General features: G+C 36.1%; 1 protein-coding gene across 2 annotated transcripts in view; it reads left to right on the top strand.

Moving 5' to 3' along the window:
• Positions 1 to 16,107, top strand: part of LOC139141881 (adhesion G-protein coupled receptor G6-like) — a 34,916-nt gene extending 18,809 nt beyond the window's left edge. For both annotated transcript variants that reach the window (XM_070711636.1, XM_070711637.1), the window contains exons 6-19: positions 1,656 to 1,845; positions 3,587 to 3,696; positions 4,379 to 4,610; positions 5,520 to 5,688; positions 6,227 to 6,385; positions 6,614 to 6,733; positions 7,623 to 7,692; positions 8,808 to 8,932; positions 9,276 to 9,397; positions 10,465 to 10,736; positions 11,716 to 11,791; positions 12,278 to 12,660; positions 13,537 to 13,629; positions 13,926 to 16,107. In XM_070711636.1, coding sequence (XP_070567737.1) covers positions 1,656 to 1,845; positions 3,587 to 3,696; positions 4,379 to 4,610; positions 5,520 to 5,688; positions 6,227 to 6,385; positions 6,614 to 6,733; positions 7,623 to 7,692; positions 8,808 to 8,932; positions 9,276 to 9,397; positions 10,465 to 10,736; positions 11,716 to 11,791; positions 12,278 to 12,660; positions 13,537 to 13,629; positions 13,926 to 13,945 — 2,141 coding nt within the window. In that variant the 3' untranslated portion in view covers positions 13,946 to 16,107. The remainder of the gene's footprint in view (positions 1 to 1,655; positions 1,846 to 3,586; positions 3,697 to 4,378; positions 4,611 to 5,519; positions 5,689 to 6,226; positions 6,386 to 6,613; positions 6,734 to 7,622; positions 7,693 to 8,807; positions 8,933 to 9,275; positions 9,398 to 10,464; positions 10,737 to 11,715; positions 11,792 to 12,277; positions 12,661 to 13,536; positions 13,630 to 13,925) is intronic.
• Positions 16,108 to 21,407: the final 5,300 nt, after the last annotated feature.

The raw sequence follows: 21,407 nt of genomic DNA, 5'->3' as shown, positions 1-21,407 counted from the left end.
AAACATTAATTTTCCTGCAAGAGAAAGCATAAATACCTGTTTAAAAGTTTACGGAAGCCGCAATAAAATCAAGTCGGTTCGAAAGAGAAAAGCAAAAAAACCTATAGTCTGTTAAAATGCACATTGCATTCAATAAGGAAGGGAACTACGGTTTTGGCCCTAGAAACTTAAAATCTTGACAATTGTTTTCAGTAGTTTTCTCGTGAATCAAGTAAAGATTCTTTGTCCATGCAATACAACTTGTTGGAATTCCAAATATTTGGCTAGTAAATACTACGCACATGTGTGTGACATGATTTAAGGTTAAGATCTTAATTTAATTTCGATTTTGAACAATAAAACGCTCGCGACACATAAACACTCTACGTTAAATTATAACTTAAATACTGGATATTTCAACATGTTATGGGAAGCAGACCAGAAAGCGTTTATAGTACAGAAATGCGGAACAAATAAATGATCAGGCGTTTGTCACAAATAATATTTACTGTGATAAAACTATGTCTATTCACCATTACACCATAATTGAGTCAGAAGGAAGACAAAATTCCAAACACAAGTATTGGTTTTCATGAAGACAAAGACAAAAACAAAAACGTCCTAAAAATACTCTAGGAAAAACAGAAACCAACCAAAGTAATTCAGTTTTATCAAAAACTCTTTTCCCTCGAATGTGGCAAATGTTAAAAATACGGACAATAAGCAATGTTTATGAAATGTCTCAAAACTCATATTACACAAACAAAAATTACCTTTTATGAGATGCTAATATGTTCCTTCTGCATTATGAGACTGCTACATATCATCAGGAACAAAACCAACAAGTAACTACTATTCAAGAAAAGTCAACATGACAACAGACAAAACGAATAACACCAAACTCGAAACTACTTATCTGCGTAAAAGGTTGCAATGATTATAGTTGCTCTTTAAAACCACGTGACGAATAGCATGACAGGAGACGCGACAATTACCATCAAAACTCTTCGTTAAAATAAACAATGTAGTAACATTTCTTGGTACAGGAAGGGGATATCTATTAATATTTAATTATCGGAAGATGCTGTGATTGAAAGCCATAAAATATAATATAAGGGTTAAGAAATGCTGTCAGCGAGTAGAGCGTCATATAATTTGATTCTAGAGGTCCTTAAAAAAGTCACATTTAATCATCAATACCAATACATTAATACCTTTTAAACTTTTCATTGAAAATTATAGGAGTTAAATTAAAATAACCTTGCACGGGAAGAAATTAGCATGACTCACGCTTAATTTACCTCATAACCATCGCAATCACAGTCTTTTGACTCACTTATACCTTGATCATAAAGAAAATAATGTGCACACAATGCCTGTCGGTATTTTCTGCTAAAAGAGGCGGTTGCTGCCGGTGTTGGATCCATAAATGCCCATGTTTGTCAACGTAGTTATATGTATTCTCCTCAGTAAAAGTGCATACTAATGCCAAAAACCTGAAAACAGTCGTCCTCTTATTAACGCTCTTTGAAATTTTAGCCGTAATTTCAGTCACTTTCATGTTACTTGTCAGTGTGCGACACTTCATGTGTATCTCGAAATTAGTTTGATGTTCTGCATTCCAGCCTGAACTTTCCGAGACTTTTCTGAGATATCCCAATTATTGCCTTTCACAGGTGATGCGCCGCAACTCATTCATTTCCTCAACTGTTCTTTGATTGAGCCCCCGTCGAAAAGGAAATGTCCACCCGATATTACTGTTGATGACAAGGGCATCATGGATTGGCCGAGTGTTGACGCCGGTGAGCCTTGGGTCAGGAAATGCCCTTACAGTATAGGCAATGAAGATATGGCATGGAGAATGTGGTATGTATCGCTCAAGTACGCAATACTAACCTACCTCCTGAGAACATTTTTGAACAAATTTTATCAAATTTTGGTCCATATTACATTAATTCGTTAGCATTAAACTTGAGGTTGACGATTACTTCGCATTGTAGAAATGCATGGTTAATTTCAAATATTCTAGACGCCCTCTTTAAAGCTCAAATACCTTCAAATGAGAAGTAGAACGATATATCAATTCAGCAATTTATTACCGCCTCATTTCTGCAGAGGTACAATATTTAAGAGGACAAATATTGAAATATTTAGTACATATTTCCCGAGGTAGAGTACTGTAAAAGATCGTGCGATTTTCCTATTTAATTCTGACTGTAAGATGGGAGCAAACAGCTTAGGTATAGATATCATTTATCAATCATAGACAGTCTTTGATCAAGACATCCATCGATAATGTCTTTAAACTCACTCATTACATCTTGAACTACATCACACAATGAAATATTTCGGAAGATGTGCTATGCATGGATTTCGGAAAAGCGTTCGACTTTTTCGGCGACACTTTCTCTGTCAAAGCACTGTCCTCCGCTCATTCAACTTTGTAAAACTTTGTAAACAGACATTCCAAGCTGCGGAATGAATAAACGACATGAGGCAGGTTATTTTGCTTAGGCCGGGAGTTCGTCAGGATAATTCCCAAATGCTGATTATTTTGGCAATAGGAATATTGATACCTGCGCTCAGATCACTGTAATCTAGCTGAGTGAGATCAGCTACAATCTACATGAAGTTCCCGTCCTGTTCAAATAATTCTACCAAGCTTGAAACATTTTAGACCATACAGAAATGGACAGAATTGCACGGGTGGTGTTTTTGAACATAATCCTGCACGAAAAAATGTATGATTTCTTATTTAAACTTTTTTCTTTCAAATACTACTTTTTAACCTTTACAAATAATCAGTTTGATGCAAGGTCTTAGTGAATTTCATGGAAAAGATATCATTAATAATTCTATCGACTACTTGAAGATCAATTTGCTCTTAAATGTTAAAGGGACAATAGATGTTTTTCTTCACATATTGTTCGGTTTGTAGTTGTAGAGACATCACGGGTATTTTATTTCAAGAAACTGTTTAAAGCGTCCATAAAATTCCATTTTGAACAATATACACATATGAATGTACAGATATTGCAAATTATGTGAGGGAAACTTGTTAATAGTTTACTGCTAGACTACAATGTTAAGTGAATTGATATTTTGGGGTGAACTCCCAATATATCACATTTGTTGTTTATATATTTATTTTATAGTCAATCACCCTATTCTAATCATATCTAAATCAATCGTCAGGCATAGATATCATTTTTTTCACTATGAAAATTTTAGTTTTCTTAGGATTGCCATGTATAGTAAATCATTATTTTCGGCGAAGCTCCAAAGCGAATCTCTTACCACGATTGGAACTAATTTGGGATGATTGGATTTTCATATTTTTCAAATTTCTCAAAAGTGTTAGGTGCCGTATAGCTGAATGTTGCAATATTGCAAATTACTCATCAAAGTAAGTGTGTAATGTAAAAAGAAAAGAAGATGAGATTACATTTGTAGATTAAATCGGCATTCTTCGCCATCCAATTCTCTCAAATTAGTTCCAATCGTGTTTTTATAAACACGCAATTCTTACCTCCCACTTCCAGTAAGGTAAATGTGTAACCTATCAAATATCTAAACTTGACTGCTTCTCCTTTCCATTCATCGACAGTAAGCAGACAGCGGAATGGGGGGAACCAAATACGACGGCATGTACACCGCAGAGTCAAGCTAATCGGGGAGAACGCCTGAATCATTTAGCCAATACCACCATTCCACCAGGTAGTTATGCACACAGATGTGACCGCACACACGTGGCCAATTTGCTCTATTAGTGTTGTGCTTTATTGTAATTCTCTGATTTTCATTATATAACAGAAAAGTCGTGTACCTGTCTTCTGACTTTTTATCTGTGATTGATGTCACTTTTCCGTCGCCAGCTTGGATGTACGAAAAATTCAGCGAACTGTCATTTTTACTCTTCAGAAGATATCTGTCTTCCAGTCTATACTAGTCATTTAATAAACAAATGTTTAAATGACCGTAGACAATGTCTTCAAACAACTTAATGGAGGGAAATGAAAGGTCTGGGAAACAAACAACCCGTCAGAGCCTTTACACAAAACATTTTGTTTAACAAAGTGGATCCTTACAAAAGTAATGAAATATGAGTTACAGAGAAGTGAAAAAAAGATCCAGAGGTGATACCTGACACTTACGGAATAATATCATTCCCACGTTCGGGTTTTTTTTTTTCAACGAAGGAAACGTTTACACGTTTATGTGAGAACTAAACGAACACAACTGCTAATGGCGTAGGTAGATGACAACGGCTGCGTAACTCCCTTTCAAGTATATTTCACATCATATTAAAAGCGAGGCTGAAACCAAAAAAGGGAACTGTTTGTTGTGGACGTCAAAGTAGGATGACAAGACTGATTTATTCTCTGTGTTTATTTTGTAGGACAAGCCAAGAAGGTTGCCGAACAACTAACCAATGTCACCTCTGAAGCGGACAGTTTTGATGAAACAGACTTGGCACTGTCTGTGAATGTCGTCACAAATATTTTAGAAAGTGGAATTAATGGAACTGACATTGAAGTGGCCGAAGACGTGCTTCTGAGTGTCGATAATTTACTACAGGTTGATCATGAAGTCTTGGTTGCCAGTCAACAAAATGAAAATACAGCGACAAGGTAATGATTATACTGTAGTTCCCGCTAAAAGTATTCCTTGACGGAAATTGGGTTCCATATAACTGTTGTGATTAAATTCACATAATATAACACAGTCATACTAAATTGGTAAAGTTCATCTATGTAAAACTTAGACACGCCTTTGAAAAACAATGTAAGCATGATTTCTTGTAGTTCCGTGTATGTTTAGGTTAGCAAACAATCTGTTGAAGCGTTATTTCAAACAAAGGCCTTAACGACAGACCGCACCTATTCTATGGGAAATAAAGAAGTTTTCTACCAACTCACGTTGGATTTCAAGTGTTTAAAATTTGCTTAACTCATTTTGATTAATGCCACGCAATTACCGGCTGGTAACCAAAAGTCAATTAGAGTTCGAGTTGTTATAAAATCATAAAAGTCTATGGTTGGAATTTCTAGATAATACTGTTTCTGTGGCACTCTTCACTTAAGTATTTAAATCAGTTAATAGTATACATTTGCCTGTAAGTTTTTAAAAGTTTAAAGGATTTTTTTCAGGAGTGCAGTTTTACCATTGTAACCTGCTATTTTGTCTTTTTTGTGAGTAATAGGGCAGAAAGAAATGAACACATTCCAATCGCACAGACACAAAGATGAACGAAAGTATAAATTTTTCAGCAATTTGACATGCTAGAGCAATACCAAATCGTAAATCTCTGAAGGGCAAATGGCGTTTTCGGATATGTTATCCTCCTCATCGTTCACAATGAAATTGCAATGTTTCTCGGAGTATTTCATTTTGTTTAGTCGACATTTACCGTATACATCCTGTCGGAAACCCTGTACAATTTGCTGATCGCAGACATACATCATTATCAATTTATCACGTACACGTTTAAATTTACCAATGTTAAAGATAGCTAATTCTTGCAATATTTTCTATTTCAGACTTATTGAATCCGTGGAGAAACTATCCTTAATTGTTAACTTCGTTAATGATTCGATAGATTCCAGAAACCAGTCCGTCACCATAGAGACAGCTAATATTGCCATGATACTATCAGAGATAGATTCAGAATCCTTTTCTGGTCTTAATTTCCAGTTTTCATCAGGGAAAGTAAGTCACGTTCACGAAATTCATAGTGAAATCACGTACCCAAATTGGAAGACGCAGGCCATGTCAAACACCTCTAAATTTTACACAAAGCACACATGGCATGTGGAAAAAAGGAAATTTGGAAACTGCTTTTTTGTGTTGAAACTTTTGGATGAAACGTTAGACGTGACGATAGGCTAGATTATTAATTGTGCATTGCAATATGCACTTCATTTAAGATTCAAAGTATATTGTTCCCTTATATGTTTCTTTGTTCCGCCGAGTGACGTAATGACAACGTCACCACAAGTCGAAAATGAGAGCTGATACGATCATAACGTCACTCTTATTTTCCAAGCTGAACGAAGAAAATTATTGGGGAAAATATACCTATCACATACACAGCCTAGAAATTCGTAAATTTTTCGCCAAATAAAGGATTTTCCTTAACGATACCGCGTCTACACTTTTGAACTGCGTTGGAATTATATATTGATGAGCCATTAGCAAATTGCCAATCCTGTTAGTTCTATGTTGGTACTATTCTACTCTGATCCAGACTGAGCTTTCGAGGGGAACAGAGCCTGATGACGTCACTGGGGAGACTGAATCATCCATCCAATTACCGATATCACTGCTTGATGGATTAGAACCAGACGAACGATCTCAGGTCAATCGAGTACAATTTGTCGTTCACAAACTGAACACTTTATTTAAGGTGAGTGAAAAGGACTTACAAAGTATAAATGTATGGTAAATTTGGAATAGTTTCTTTTGTCTAGGCAGATTGATCATATTCCTATCGTTGGTGACGATATCTGTAAATACAACGTCACCTTAATTTCCACTGAATGTTAAAAACATATTGTATTTGCTCTTCGACAAGGTTTTACATTTAGTGATATTTTGTTATTATATAACTATTCCTGCCCGATAATATCTGCAGGCCGTGGACGTTAATGGTACGCTCGCTGGATTCACTCCTGTCATCGCTGCCAGTATTGGGGAGCTTAAAATCACCAACTTAAGGGACCTTGTTAGAATGCAAATACCACGTAATAATCAGGTAGGAAGATTTGTCGGATTTTGTTTTCGTGCTATTTTTTGATTTTGTCGTCACTGATCAGTCTGAGTCCGTGTTTGAATTATTTGATTTTGATATTTTCCTTCTGTTTATCGGCAACAATTGTACTTAAATCTGTACGGCAGTCACTTTGTTACATTATATTTTGTAGCGTTTGTGTCCAAGGTTCCCGACAAGTAATGCGCCCTTCAAAACAATGTATTATCTGTTATAAATTGCAACTGAAATCATAACCCGTTACAGCACATATTTTTGTAAATGCTAGATATTGGCAAGTGTTGTTATGTATTTTGTGATCAGTATTGACATATGGGTCACGAGAGTGCAAATTAAGATAACCTCTCAAACATTGCATTTTACCTACCCCAGTTCAAACATTGCAGAGGTTCCGCTGTGAAACGTGCATGATCAAAAGTTCTAATAAATCGTGCAAAGGGTGACTGCGATTTGAATTAGTGTCTATGTCGTTTTCAATGACGCTACAAATTCTGCCTAGTGATTGATCCACAATCTTACACCTTTAAGATTGGGTAATGAAAAACAACTATATATCAGACACCTTTCTCGAGGTCATAATGTTGTTAATCATTGGTGCAATTTTCGACTTGAAACACTGCAACGTACGTTTGTGCAGGGGGAAGGTAAAACCAATTTTGGGATTATTTCAATTTACTATCATTGGATCATTATGTAAATAATGATTAAAAAATAGAAATCACAGAATTCACCAATGTCTAAGCTTTCAGAAAATGTATAATTTTACGCGGTTACGAGCTCTGGTGTTTACAGAGAATTCGATTTTGTAAGGACCCCACACTTGTCCCGGAACCATAAAACTGGGTGCGTACTAAAGATTGTACGAATTCTGCAGGTTATCCCACAGGTTGTCAACTCTAACCTTTATAATGTCAGCTGTGCCTTTTGGGATTTTAATCTGAGAGGTAAGCGATCTACGTAAATACCTACTTATGTACACGTACATGCAATAAATTTCCCGCGTGTTTGTAGAGTAGAAATGTTTCAAGTGTCATAAATTCGAGATATATTAAACCTTTTTATTGCACAGTGCCTCTATGCTATGTAAGGAGATAAACATAGTTACTTCCTCATATTGTAGTTTTCGGTTCCAGCTATGTCGAGTCTCTGAGGATATTTTAACGTATAAGTCATGTTATTTTAGAATGATATCACTATATAATTAATGCACGTATGTATGGTTATCTTCTACTCTAGATCGGTATATTTTTAATAGATCAACAGTAACGATGTCAATCTTGTGACAGCTCATATAATCACTGATTCACACATGTCCATCTTTATGGAAGCGTATTTTCAGAAAAAAGATCGAAGGTTTCATTTGTCTGTGATGCCTTCCTTTAGAATATATGCTAAGTTGTACAGGCTACAACGCAAAAACGAATTCAACATGTGTACATTTGCCTTCCGTTTATCAGAACAACGAGCCATTGAGTATATATCATGAGTGGCGCCAACTATCACTGTGGTGTGGCCACATTTTAAACATCTAGTTCTAATGTCAAAGGTCAATATTTTCCATGCAGCTGTGCACTCACTGCTTTTCGAATAGTTCCAAACTTCTTTTGTTGTAGAGGAGTGCCAAAACTGTAAAATTCAGTAGTAAGTAGTAGTCAAAGAATTGTAAACTTCTCTAAAAAACATCAGCCTGTTATCGATTTTGTGCAATCCTACCACAATTTGCAAGTTGAAATATTGATAATTGGTATTGGAATATCATGTTTAAAATGTAATGTACTTTACACGAAGACAGTGTGACTTTATGATATATACATGTATCATATTTTTTTGATGTAACGATTGAACATGAGATAAATACACCAGACAGCATATACAAGATGAAGGTTATGTTACTTGGCCGTTATCGTTCTTATTGTATTGTGTTTCAGGACGTTATACCACAGTCTAATTATTTTCAAACGGTAAAAATTTTGCAGTCGGTTAATTTTGTGAACGTCTATGCTGATTGTGGTAATTTTGCTCCATAAGGCATCAAACATTCTCATATTTTTACCTATAGATGGCGCTGGTGCTTGGTCTGAAGAAGGCTGTGATGTTGCATCGATTGGTACAGATGGCAAGGGAACTGAAAGTAACACTACAGTTTGTGAATGCAATCATCTGACGAACTTTGCTCTTCTTGTGGTGAGTTCAGTTCAAAACACCATTTTCTTGTTTGGTACTGAACATGTTAGTTTGGTCAGCGCTAACACGTTACCATGGTAACAGTTCCTGAAATATCACATTAACCGGCCACCTACTGGAATAACGCAGTGATATGTCAAAGTGAAAAGTTGACTTGGTCTGCTTGCCTTTCGACGACGTGGCAAGTATGACTTTACTACGAGGTACACTATTTTGTTGTATACATCGAGTCATTTTTCTGCATCGTTGCAATTTTAACACCGTCAAAACTAACGTTCTCATGAATATCTGAAACTTTCAAACTTTAACACATAATATATTTTATACACATGTACTATATTAGAATATCTATGATAACGAGGTCAACGAAACCCATCAGAGAGCGTTATCGATAATTTCCTACATCGGTTGTGGAATATCCTTACTGGCGTTGGCTGTTACACTCGTCTGTGTCATCGTCTACAGGTAAGTGCACGTCTAGGGTCAGCATTGGCGTCAGTACAATATTTTGACAATGTGATAATCATTTTAGTTACTGATACATGTTAGATGGGCAGACATGAGTATGTGCTTGCAGTTATTATACTGTAACGTGAGCGAAAACAATGAAATTTCAATTCTCATCAACGATTTCTCCAAATAAGTTAGAGCATTCCGGTCTTAGAGTCAGGTCGAGTATTTCACAGCAACCTTTCCTTATCAATGCTGCCTTGCAATACATTTACTTTACTTTGAAACAGGAATGTAAAACTTTTCTATCCTTGATTTTATCAGCAAGTCCGCTTCCTACACGAAAAAATATATATCGATTCAAAGACACTAAAAGGATTAAGGAAGAATGCGCCTCGGGGACAGATATTCGGACTCTCAAATTTTGCAATTCTTTTCTGATATACCACTTGTAGGGGTTCATTTTAAAGCTCTTGGTAAAAGAAAACTTTTTGCCGTCTTAGTTTTTTCCGAAATTCGAAAATTATATTTTTCCCCATAGAGTTAACACAGGGATGGTGGCCATTTTGAATTTTAATATCAGTAAATCTTGGGTTATTTGTTTCTCTAGTACCGAAATTTGCACGGTGACCTCCGATTTTTATTATTGATTTTGCAAGAGAAATGGTCGGAAGATTTCTTAATGAAAGTTTGAGCAAAATTTTGAGTCTTTCCTTTTTGAGATGCATACCACCTTAAAAGGAGCATAGTGGTCAGCGTTACTCTTTTTGCCGTTTCCAATTTTTCTTTGACGACATAAAATAATAGCGCCTATATACTTTTAGGCTATAACATTGATGTGTTCCGACTACATCATACAGTGCGACACTTTAAACAGTAACTTTTCAATTGAACAAAAAGGGTGCGTGATAATATTAGTGAGTAGCCACACGGCGGAAAAAGTTGAAAAATTCTTTACTTCATTTGTATTGATCATAGCCTTCACTTTCTCAAAATTACTGCCTCTGAAATCCTTGGTCCGCATTTAAATTTCATATTTCAAATTTAATAATAGATGATCACATCCTTGAATCACATTTCAGGAAAAAGAAAAATAAAGCTACGAAAATCCTAATGAGTTTATGTTCAGCCCTCGCGATGGCGCTGCTAATGTTCCTGATTGGTGGATTGTTTGTCGACCTTGGACCGAGAATACCTGGTATTTGTGCCACCATTGCTGTTTTACAACATTATTTTCTATTGGCTGTCTTGCTGTGGATGGCACTCGAAGCAACGTATCTGTATCTGAAACTGGTCAAAGTTTTTGAGAAGTACATCAAGAATTTCATGGTCAAGTTCTGCCTAATTGGTTGGGGTAAGATGGATTAAGATTTCGTGACAGTTGAATGATATTTTAATGTCAGCATTATGAATATTCAAATTGGTATTTTCTCTGAAAGTATCCATTATCCGGTACAAAGTTCGTTTGTCTGACTTCGTGGCTGGCTGAAATTAAAGCATCCAGTGGTAGAGACACCCTTCGCAAATAGTTATCGCGTCTTGTTATCTCAAACATTTCTATTTCTCTGACGTATAAATTGTTTAAACATCCAACGATATCGATTTCAATGATTCGCTCTGTACTTCTGTAACCACTATAGAAATGTTTCCGTCAAATATTGGTAATATAATTTTTTTAAGGGATTCATTGATTTTTGGCAAAACGGAAACTTTTTATATAACATTTTGGTGTCTAATCTAAGTCTAACCACTACACTTATTACATTTACAAACATATCCTGTGTATGTCAAGTTTATGTTTTGTCACCTAATATTTGCAGGATCCATGGATAAGTCCAACAAGAGCATGACAAACGTAACGCCTTGTGTGTATGTTGGGGTGGTGGTAGTGCTTTTTCAAATTTGAGCCACGGATGTTTCATGAAAGTCTTGATACTAAACCATGCATTCTCAAGGTTTATTTTGGAATGCATGTCCAATATCATGATGGTAGTTTGAGCTTCCACTGCTTCCAAGGAAGAATTTCAGCAATTTATCGTGTTTGATGAAAATTCAAATTATTATTTGGTCGTCCTATTTTCGCACTTCCAAATTCCATATAAGTGCGCGGAGGGGCTTAAGATAAAACTATATGAGATTGCCGTGCGCATGTCTTTAATATCCACGACCCCAAATGAAACAATGGTATGCCTATCGATTGAAGTTAAAACAGCAAAATGACATTGGCAAAGTTATAAAAGAAATTACCAGGGTCTAAATGTACTTGTGGAAAAAATGCAAGACTCGGAATACATTTGCATTTTTAGAGTTTGTTGTTTTACCTTTCATTATAGGTGTTCCCCTTTTGGTTGTGATCATTGTTCTAGCCGTGGATGTGCAAAACTATGGATACAAGTATAACGACAGGATGTAAGTCGGGCCATTTGACTGTGACGTATGATTTTAGAATATTTTGTACTCGATGAAATGGGCTAATCGGTGGATTAGGCTTTACTTTATGTCTGCAAAGTGAATGATTGATCAATTATTTGGTTCATGATGGAATCATAGTTTTATGTTTTGTTAATTAATTATTTATTTATTTATTTATTTATTTATTTATTTATTTATTTATTTATTTATTTATTTATTTACGACTTCACTAACAGCCCGATTGCCTGGCAAATTGACAGACTGATCCACTTAGCTGTTCGGAATAGTAATATGGTGTCAGTATAGTGCTGGAATTGTTTAAAGATTTTATTACACACTTTCCTTTAATTTTAACACATATTACATGACTTAGTATCCAGTTTTCTAATAGATCACTCAGCCAGTCCCAGTAACAAAGTAAAGCTTACAGGTGTAAACACAGATGATCACTTCATGTTTCTCAATCTATCATTATTTTGTCAGTTGCTGGTTGTCACAGTACGCCTTCTACGGTGCATTCTTGGTTCCTTTCGGCGTGGTTCTCATCTTCAACAGTGTCATCTTCTGTCTTGTCATCCACCAAATATGTGGACTCAACTCCAGGGCGATGACTAAGAGTGAAAGATTCAACATTCAAGCACAGTTAAAGGCGGCTATCGGGTTGATGGCACTGCTTGGTCTGACGTGGACGTTCGCCATATTTGCTATCAGTGAAGCCAGCCTCGTTTTCATGTATCTATTCGCAATATTCAACAGTCTACAGGGATTGTTCATATTCGTATTCCACTGCGCGTTGAAGACAGACATCCAAAATGGTTGGAAGAGAACTTTCTGTGGACAAGAGAAAGCTCCTTACGAATCAAACGGTAAGCGATGAAAATCATCTCCCGTAAAAAGTGGTGCTTAACAGTAAAAGGTCTGATTCGTCACCATTTCTCAATCACTGCTTGATTGCTTCTTTTCTAGTCATGTGACCATGATAATTCTCGGGCTAATGTGTAGCCTGTGTGAGCACGTATGAAGAAGTTATGTACAAGAAAAAACAAATATCCAATTTTGTAATTCATTATATTATCTTACTGTTTCATTCGATTTTCTATAATAATAATAATAATAATTTATTCTTCTAAAGCGTATAACATAGAATACACTATCTCTATACGCTGTACAGTTAAAATCTGAAAAAATAGTTACACAACACAATAAAATACATACAATGCATTGGTTCACTAGTCTATAAAATACACAAAGGTAAAACAATTTAAAATTTAAAAAACATTTTGTCAATAAAAAGTCTAAAAAGCTGTTTTAAAAAGGTAAGTTTTGACCTGCGATTTAAAATTATTAAAAGTGTTGGTTGATCGAATGGCCTCTGGTAGCTTATTCCACAGCTTAGGAGCACACACTGAGAAAGCTCTATCACCATAACTCTTATTCGTCTTAATTTTTTGCTGAATTAGTGATACACTGGAATTGCTCCTCATGTTTTCTTGTATCGGCATCCTGACAGTTATTAGTTCAGTGAGGTAGCGCGGCGCTGAACTACAATGAATAATTTTAAATGTTAGACAAAGAATTGAAAAGTACGAAGAGTCGAGTTTGCCGGGAGGCAGCTAGGACAGCGCCATCAACCATTCTATTGTCTATGCATTCATTTATTTATTTATTTATTCATTCATTCATTTCGTTTAATGAACGGAAGCGATCCTTTAAGTTTATTAAAATGTTTTCTCCTCCTACAGCAAGTAACAGAACATCGTCGTCGAACGGCATATTTAGCACCGCTCATAAATATCAGGTGAAAGACACCGACAGTAAAACCGCCCTGAACTATGGTAAGTTCTGAAATCGAATTAATGCCCCCCCCCCCCTATTAAAAAAAACACCAATGAATTTTTTCAGTGCTCCTGGTTTACCAGACAAAAAGATCCGTCGCTCGAGAGTGAGAGCAGAGAGCGCCCACGAGCGACGGAACTTTCAGTCTAGGTGTTCACGGTAGCAGCAACACTTTTCACTTGTTCACAGTTTTGGATTCGTTTCTGACATCAATCATTAACAACAACAATATTTTATATCACGATAAATTTTAAACACACAATTTCTTAATTTTGAATCTGTCTGGTATTTTCAGATTCTTCAACCACAACATGAGAGGCTTGCCTATTTGCTACGATAACACTCGTAAGGATGGTGAGACAGTACCACAAGGAAGATATTATCATTTACACAGAACTTAAAATATTCTGCACCCGAGATGAACTATGTATGCATCATAAAGAATATTGCCTGATTTTATTTTTGTATCCAAGGGTATACAGTTAAAGTATTATATTTCAGTGAACACTTATACATTCATGTAAACGGTACACAGATACATACATGCATGCAAGCATAAACACATACATACATACATACATACATACATACATACATATAGACATGCATACGTACAGACAGACAGACGAAGAGACAGACAGACAGACAGACAGACAGACAGACAGACAGAAATTAAACTATGAATTGTTGCATTTACGCAAGAAGGATACTGACATACAGTCAAAATGTTACCTTGCTTGCTAAGATTTATTATTCAGTTAATGTTTACATAACCTAATATATTTTATTCTACTTAATAAATACCAAAGATTTATTATCGTTGCAAACAGTTCTGCGCATGACAGTAATCTGCAAATTTTAAACCATCTTACTAGCCAGACGATATGTCTAAACTGACAGGATATGATAACTTATGAATCGCAGATAACATTGATGTAGAACTTACAAATTATTAATCCTGACATTTTTATGTTTCTCGAATGATACGCCATTGTGTATTCCGCACGTTATTCGGTGTATAGTATACATGAACTTGTAACTCCTTTCTTTTTTCATCACGTGTTGGCATTTTCGTTGTCGTGTTATCTTAACAACTATTTTGATGAAGTGGCAGAGGAAAATGCTTTCTATTCTGAGATAATTGGCAAAATTGATACTGGTAACAGAATGTGTTGACCTGCTCAAATGAATGATAACCCGAGAGAGACAACCGTAAACGTCATGCCTTAGTCATACAGGGATTATTTAACTGGATAAGTGCATCATTGCTTTTTAAAGGTCTATTTCAGAGTGAGATAAATAAACATCTTTTTAATATCAACGATAAGTAATAAATACTGTTGATTCATACATGTTCAGTGCTATACACAACCTGATTGGACTAAACTTCGTTTGCAGTTTTGTGTGTAGTTATAGTTGATAGGCATAGACGCCATCCAATGTCAGAAATTACATCACTGAGTCCGATCTAGTCAAGTTTAATGACGATAACATGTTTTGCCAATATGTCCCCCAGACTGTGTCAATACGTCAATATGAAAGACTCTTTAAAACAATGCAATCTTGGCAAAAGGTAATGACTGAAGATAACCAATTTCCAGCAAACGTTTGATATACTACGATCAATAATTCTTAAACTACGTTGCTTACCTTGCTTACAAGGTGAAACCTTTCAGTCCTTGAATCTAACAATTTCCAAGCTGTGGACGTATGTTGATAATATTACTTACAGTATCCCGGTGTTTTCTTGGAAAGCTTTTTACACAATTCGCAGCAATCTGAACATGGACATCCCTTACGACCTATCAACTTTAAAAGCTACCCGATGCGTAATTTCCTATGAGGTGGTATTTTCGAGCAAAAACTGCCAAAATATCTGCTAATCACACTGGGATATGTATTTATTAGAATCAGATTCTAGGCCTATAGCATTATGAAGTCATCTACAAATAGCAAACAGAGAAAATAATCGGCGATAAACAGATAAATCATGCCAGTGGCAAGCATTCATTCAATTCCCGCATTAGACTAAGAAACGCAATTTAAATATTTTAGATCTCTTAATTGTGTTTATGTTTATAAAATTCAAGATACATTTACGCATTAACTCAAAATTAATACAGAATGTACAACAAACAGAGTACTTGCACAACAAAGATAATACATATTAAAAGTTTCTAAAACATTCTTACACGCTACACGGACTTTGTCATATGAACATTTTGTAAAAGTAGACCAAAGGTGATAGCCATAAACATTTATGCAAAATAATTGGAATAATCTAACCTCCACTTTGGGTAGGGCAATGAGCAAAATTTCGGGATCATTTCAAATTCAAATTAATAGGCGTCGGAGGCATTTAGTAATCGACCTACTAGTATGTCTTCACTCTAAGAAATGGCACCAGTAATGGCAGTATTCACCTGAGTGTATCGTCAGGTTAAGCTGTAATAAATATCTTTATACAATTAACGATGAAATGAGTAATCTTGTTGCATAAATGTTGTGTCTGTCTGCAGTTTGGTGTAGCTGTCAGCTGATCGGCATTATTACATGCTGTTCAATCACGCAATCGAAATTTAAGTCTAGCAAGGAAATTTCATAAAAATCCAGGCATACGTATTACTTATATAACAAACTGATTCTAATTGGAAAATTATTCGGAGGTTTGACTAAGATATCATTTGCCGATATCGGTGATTCTCTAAAACAATGCACATATCACAAGGTAATGTCGGAACATTAGTGTGTCGTCAACGTAAACAAACTATGCTAATGTGATTCTTTAAAGCGGCAGTCCTCAATCGCTAGCTCTCGCATCGGTGCTTGTTGACATTGAGTATTAACGTGATGGTCGTCCTTTCTTTCCCTTCAAAATTTGATTCAAGTTGAAGTTGGTCGATTTGTTCAGAAAGAACTCTGATTAAAACCTGTCCCTTTAACTACATTGCTATCGTGGTTGGTAGACGCGATTTATCCATCCCGGGGTTGATATCGATCTAACCACTTTACTTTTGTTGGTATAGTGTGCGTCTTCTGATAACACTATTCCGGTCTTTGGTTTCAAATCGTTGTGGATAACTGAAATGAAGATGACGCAGCAATTATCGAATTACAGTTGAGTAGAATTTCATGTACGATGCGGCTTAAGCGACACTGCGCTAAAATTTAGAATGAACTGGTAAAAGAACCAACAACTCGATTTTTCTAATGTTACAACATTTAAACATTTTTCAGAACGTTCTTGTTACCCAAGCTATGCTTTTAAAACGCTTCACTAAAACCAAACTCCTCATGCATATATAATTGGATATGCAATAGCAAAATAGACCGTCCGAAACAAAAGTTTTTCGCCGAAGCAAAAATGTAATCTACACCGCAACGTGTGGTTTATAAAAATACCAAGGTGGGCAATACACTCCTACCAAAAGGCTTTAAAAATATCTAAAATAATGTAGAGTGAGCAAACAATGGTCACAAACACATCGTAGCATGGATAAGGAATAAACACTCGAAAGACATCCTTGTTGAATTTAAAACCAAATTCGGATCACAATATCATATGATGACCCTAGTTTCCCTACTGTTAAATTGTGTATATGACAATCCGGATGAAAATGTGATTTGAGCATTTGAATAAAACAGAGTTTACAATAGCTATTACTGTTTTCCTTGTATTGTTAGTTTATTTATTTATTTATTTATTTATTTATTTATTTATTTATTTATTTATTTATTTATTTATTTATTTATTTATGTTAGTGTTAACGTTAATCGGTAAAGTAGAGGCTTTTAGAACATTTTGAATAATGAACTGCCAAGTGAATACCATTGTGTGTTTCAAATTGTACGATGTTACAACCAAAAACAAACAATATGTGTTTCTGACAGCATGCCTTCAGGAAATTAGGCAAGTCGGCGGTAACGTTTATATAACTTATTTCTAATACGGTTCGACCCCTCAAAGAATAACAAATTTAGTAAAATCGTGAGTTATTTTTGAAAATGCGCAAAACGTTTAGGGTGGGAGGGTATGAAATTGGGTTGGTTGCGTTGCCAGAAACACACAATGTGCCAAGGTGAACATGACCTTACATGACATGAAATTGTTACTGCCGCACAACGCCCAATTTGTTGAATGAAAAACAAACGTCAAGGGTCATAAAATACCACGTGATCAATCGCAACATAATCACATGCCGCTGTCTGGTTTGAAGTGTGACGCATGTTTAAGCTTTATCGCATAAGCCCGATGCAACTTTCGGGTACGGTTTTAACAGTTTCAGTTATTGAGACGATAGATATTAGCAGTTATCAAGACGTTACAGATACAAAAGCTTTGACCAACTTAGATTTGGCCATATCAGCTCAAACAGCATAGGCGTATCGGTTCACTGGTGGTAAACGGAAGACAATAACAGAACATGCACTTTCTGTGAGGTAAGTGAACGCCCTCGGACTGTAATACTTGTAAAACTCGGTCATGCCATCACTGTACACTACACTGAATTCAGCTTAATTCTTGCAAGCAAAAACAACATTTTTCAAGTCGAGGAGCAAAGACGTCAATTTTATCTTACTAAGAGTGGAGACGTTTTGTCTCCACATCGCATTCCCAAAAAAGAGGAAGTCAAGGGACGCAGTTGTTGATATTCAAAGGCCTGACTTCGTAAGGCACATCAAAACTAAAATTGGACAAATCTTTGCATTTAATATTTACTGACTAACGATGTGTCTAAAAAAGTCTTTGTTCATTATCAAGAAAAATAAATATGTAAGTTACTATGTCATTCTAAGATGTCTACGCGTACCACCTCTCATACGTAGACAATATCCTAAAGTGTGAGCTAACACAACAAGAAGTCCGTTCACAATTGGGCACAAGAGAGCTGTTGAAAGCTTCTACTGACCCTGAGTAGATTTGCTTTTAAGACCAACTCTATTGGTGTCATCTACAATATATGGGTGTAGGTTAGGAAAATCATACTGTTTGACTGCATAAGTACAAGGGTATGTCTGTATCCAAGGACTAGATATCGTTTCGGCGACAAAATTATGTGTTTACAATCTCGCTAGTGAGGTTTGGCTTTTCTTAACCATTCAAACTCTGTCGGCCTGTTGTGTTGATTATATGACCGTGAGCGTCAGGCTAGTGCGCGGAACAAATCTTGCCAAGTAATGTAAACGATTTATAACACCCAACTCACTTCTTGGTCTACGAAAACGACCTAGTGATAAATCTCGTGACGTATTAATGGCCAGGAATGTTTACAGCCTCAATATTGTCAGTGGAACCGTCGGGCGCAGTGCGTGCACTTTGATACAAACAGATAGGTTTCAAAACAATACTATAGGAGATGATTCAATATACATTTCCATGTATTAAATCGACATTTAGTACGCTCAAGACCACTGTGTTTAATGAATAGACATGAAGGAATAGCAATATGACAATTTAGAAACAAATGTTTGCTGTCACACTCCCAGAAAATCAAAGCAAAAACAGTATAAGATAGAAAGCGCGCAGCGGACATATTTTGAACACCATAGTATTTATAAAACCATTCTTGTGTCTCGACTGTGTGGATGCATTTAAACCTGTGAAGTAAATAACATTTTCAACGCCTTTTTCGTGTGAAAATCGAAAATTCATATCATCCCTTATCATATCGTGCGAATGTGACTAAACGAAAAACAACCAATTTTAGCAAAATCATGCGTGGTCTTAAAAGATACGAAAAATGTTAAAACTAGAAGGGTTTTAAAGTGGGCTAGGTCATAGTGCCAGGAAACACAGGATCTTAACTGGTCAAAAGGCAAATATGGCCTCAAATGACCTGCAAATGTTACTGGGGGACAAACGACAATTCAGTTGAAATGCAAATAAACAGGCGTCAAGAGTCATAAAAGATCTCGAACACGTGATTTGACCTTAATCCGGAAGACACTAGGTTTGAAGTATATCGCGGATGTATTCAGTCAGATTCTAAAATTCTCTCATGTCAACCGTTTTTAAGACATTACAAATACACAAACTGTGACTGACACACTGCCAGATCGTTATCAGCTCAACCAGCACAGACGTATCGGTTCACGTGTGGGAAGACTCACAGTCTTGCGGGTAAGTGAACGCCCTTAGACTTCTAGACTTGTACACCATGGTCATGCCATCGCTTTAAACTGAATTCAGCTTCACTTTTTGAAGTAAAACCATCGCTTATAAAGTTTAAAAGTGTTTAACCTTTCAAACCGATGAGTTTAAAACCAATCAATGTAGAGATGCTTCGTCTTCACGTCGCATTCGAAACAGGAAGTCATATGTTCAAGGTGTGACGTTATAAACTGTTAACATTAAAAATTGAAAATGGATAAATCTTACATCGCTGCATAGAACTTTGGAAATCTGCAAAACGTGTTCAGACAGGTATTGACAAAAAAAGGAACACAGTCTGTACACTATTCCATACTGTCCGACGTTCTGTCTTTCTCTTATGTGGACCACGGTGTCACGAAAATGGAGGAAGTGTGTATGGATACGATATTGGATAAAATGTACACCAATATTGTGAAAAAATACGCTACAACTTGAGGACAGACTTCTCCTGTAAGCTTCTACTGACCCTGCGCAAGGTAACTGTAAGACGAGTGAAATTTGTGTCATTTAATGAGCGACTTCGCATAGTGTAAGCCAATAGGAAGATCGATATCGTACTATGCGGCTGCATAAGAACAAGGCTGTGTCTGTATCAAAGAACGACATTGCTGCATTTGAGACACAATTATGTGTTCGCAATCTCAGACAGCTGGGTTTCGATTTTCCGTTAACACCAAAGTTTTGACAACCCGTTGTGTTTATAAAAACTACTAGTGTTACGACGTCACGCTTGAACCCGGAACCAATCTCGCTGAGAATAAATCCAAATATCCGTACCACCCAACTTAGAAAACGACACAGTGGTAAAACTTGTGAAGTTTCAAGATAAGGTGATTTTGTTCCGACCTTCAGTGAATGGTATAGCCTTGAATAGGACAGCTATATTGTGTCAGTTTACAAGTTAGGCGTGACGTGCTTTGAGATTAGCAGCCAGGTTACAAAATCATAAATCAGATATTTTCATAATGTAGTACGACGTATTAATAATGGTATCAAATTGCTTCTACGTCCATAGGCACAATGGTACGAAGCGTACAACTCCGATCCATCTCTGACTTTTGAAGCACATCCTCGTAAAATCTAAATTTTTGAACATTAGAATGACAACAGTTTAAGGTAGAAAGCGCCTCGGGATAGGTTCAACGTGACCATGCATTTTTGCCCGCTGAAAGTCGGGATTTATTTAAAGTGTGTGTAATGACGGAAAACTTCGTCGGAATGAAAGTTCATAGTTTGTATATGTAAGAAAATTTATTGAATTTCGTTCAGCGGTAAAAGAGATTATTTTGAGACCGTCGGCTTCATCTCGAGGACTAAGGTTGTGTTATTATTTTATATGTAGCTAACTGCGAAGAAATATTTGCACTCGTGTGTAAACACCGTGTAAAACTAACAGTATAACATAGATGAATAGGTGTCAGCAACGTAGATTCAAACAAACTCTTTGGAAATGAATTTAATTAATTCTGTAGAATATAAAATTATATTATGTCGGACTGCTGTCAGTTCAGTACTGCTGCTGGCAATTTACTTCTGTAGGCGACATTAAAACTACTTTACAGGATGGCGTCAACCTATTTCTGCATGGACGTGCATAGTGTATAGTGTCGGTTTTCTTTGATT

Source organism: Ptychodera flava, chromosome 10 (assembly GCF_041260155.1).
Source record: "Ptychodera flava strain L36383 chromosome 10, AS_Pfla_20210202, whole genome shotgun sequence".
Classification (NCBI taxonomy): domain Eukaryota; kingdom Metazoa; phylum Hemichordata; class Enteropneusta; family Ptychoderidae; genus Ptychodera; species Ptychodera flava.
This window is presented reverse-complemented; position numbering and strand designations above follow the sequence as displayed.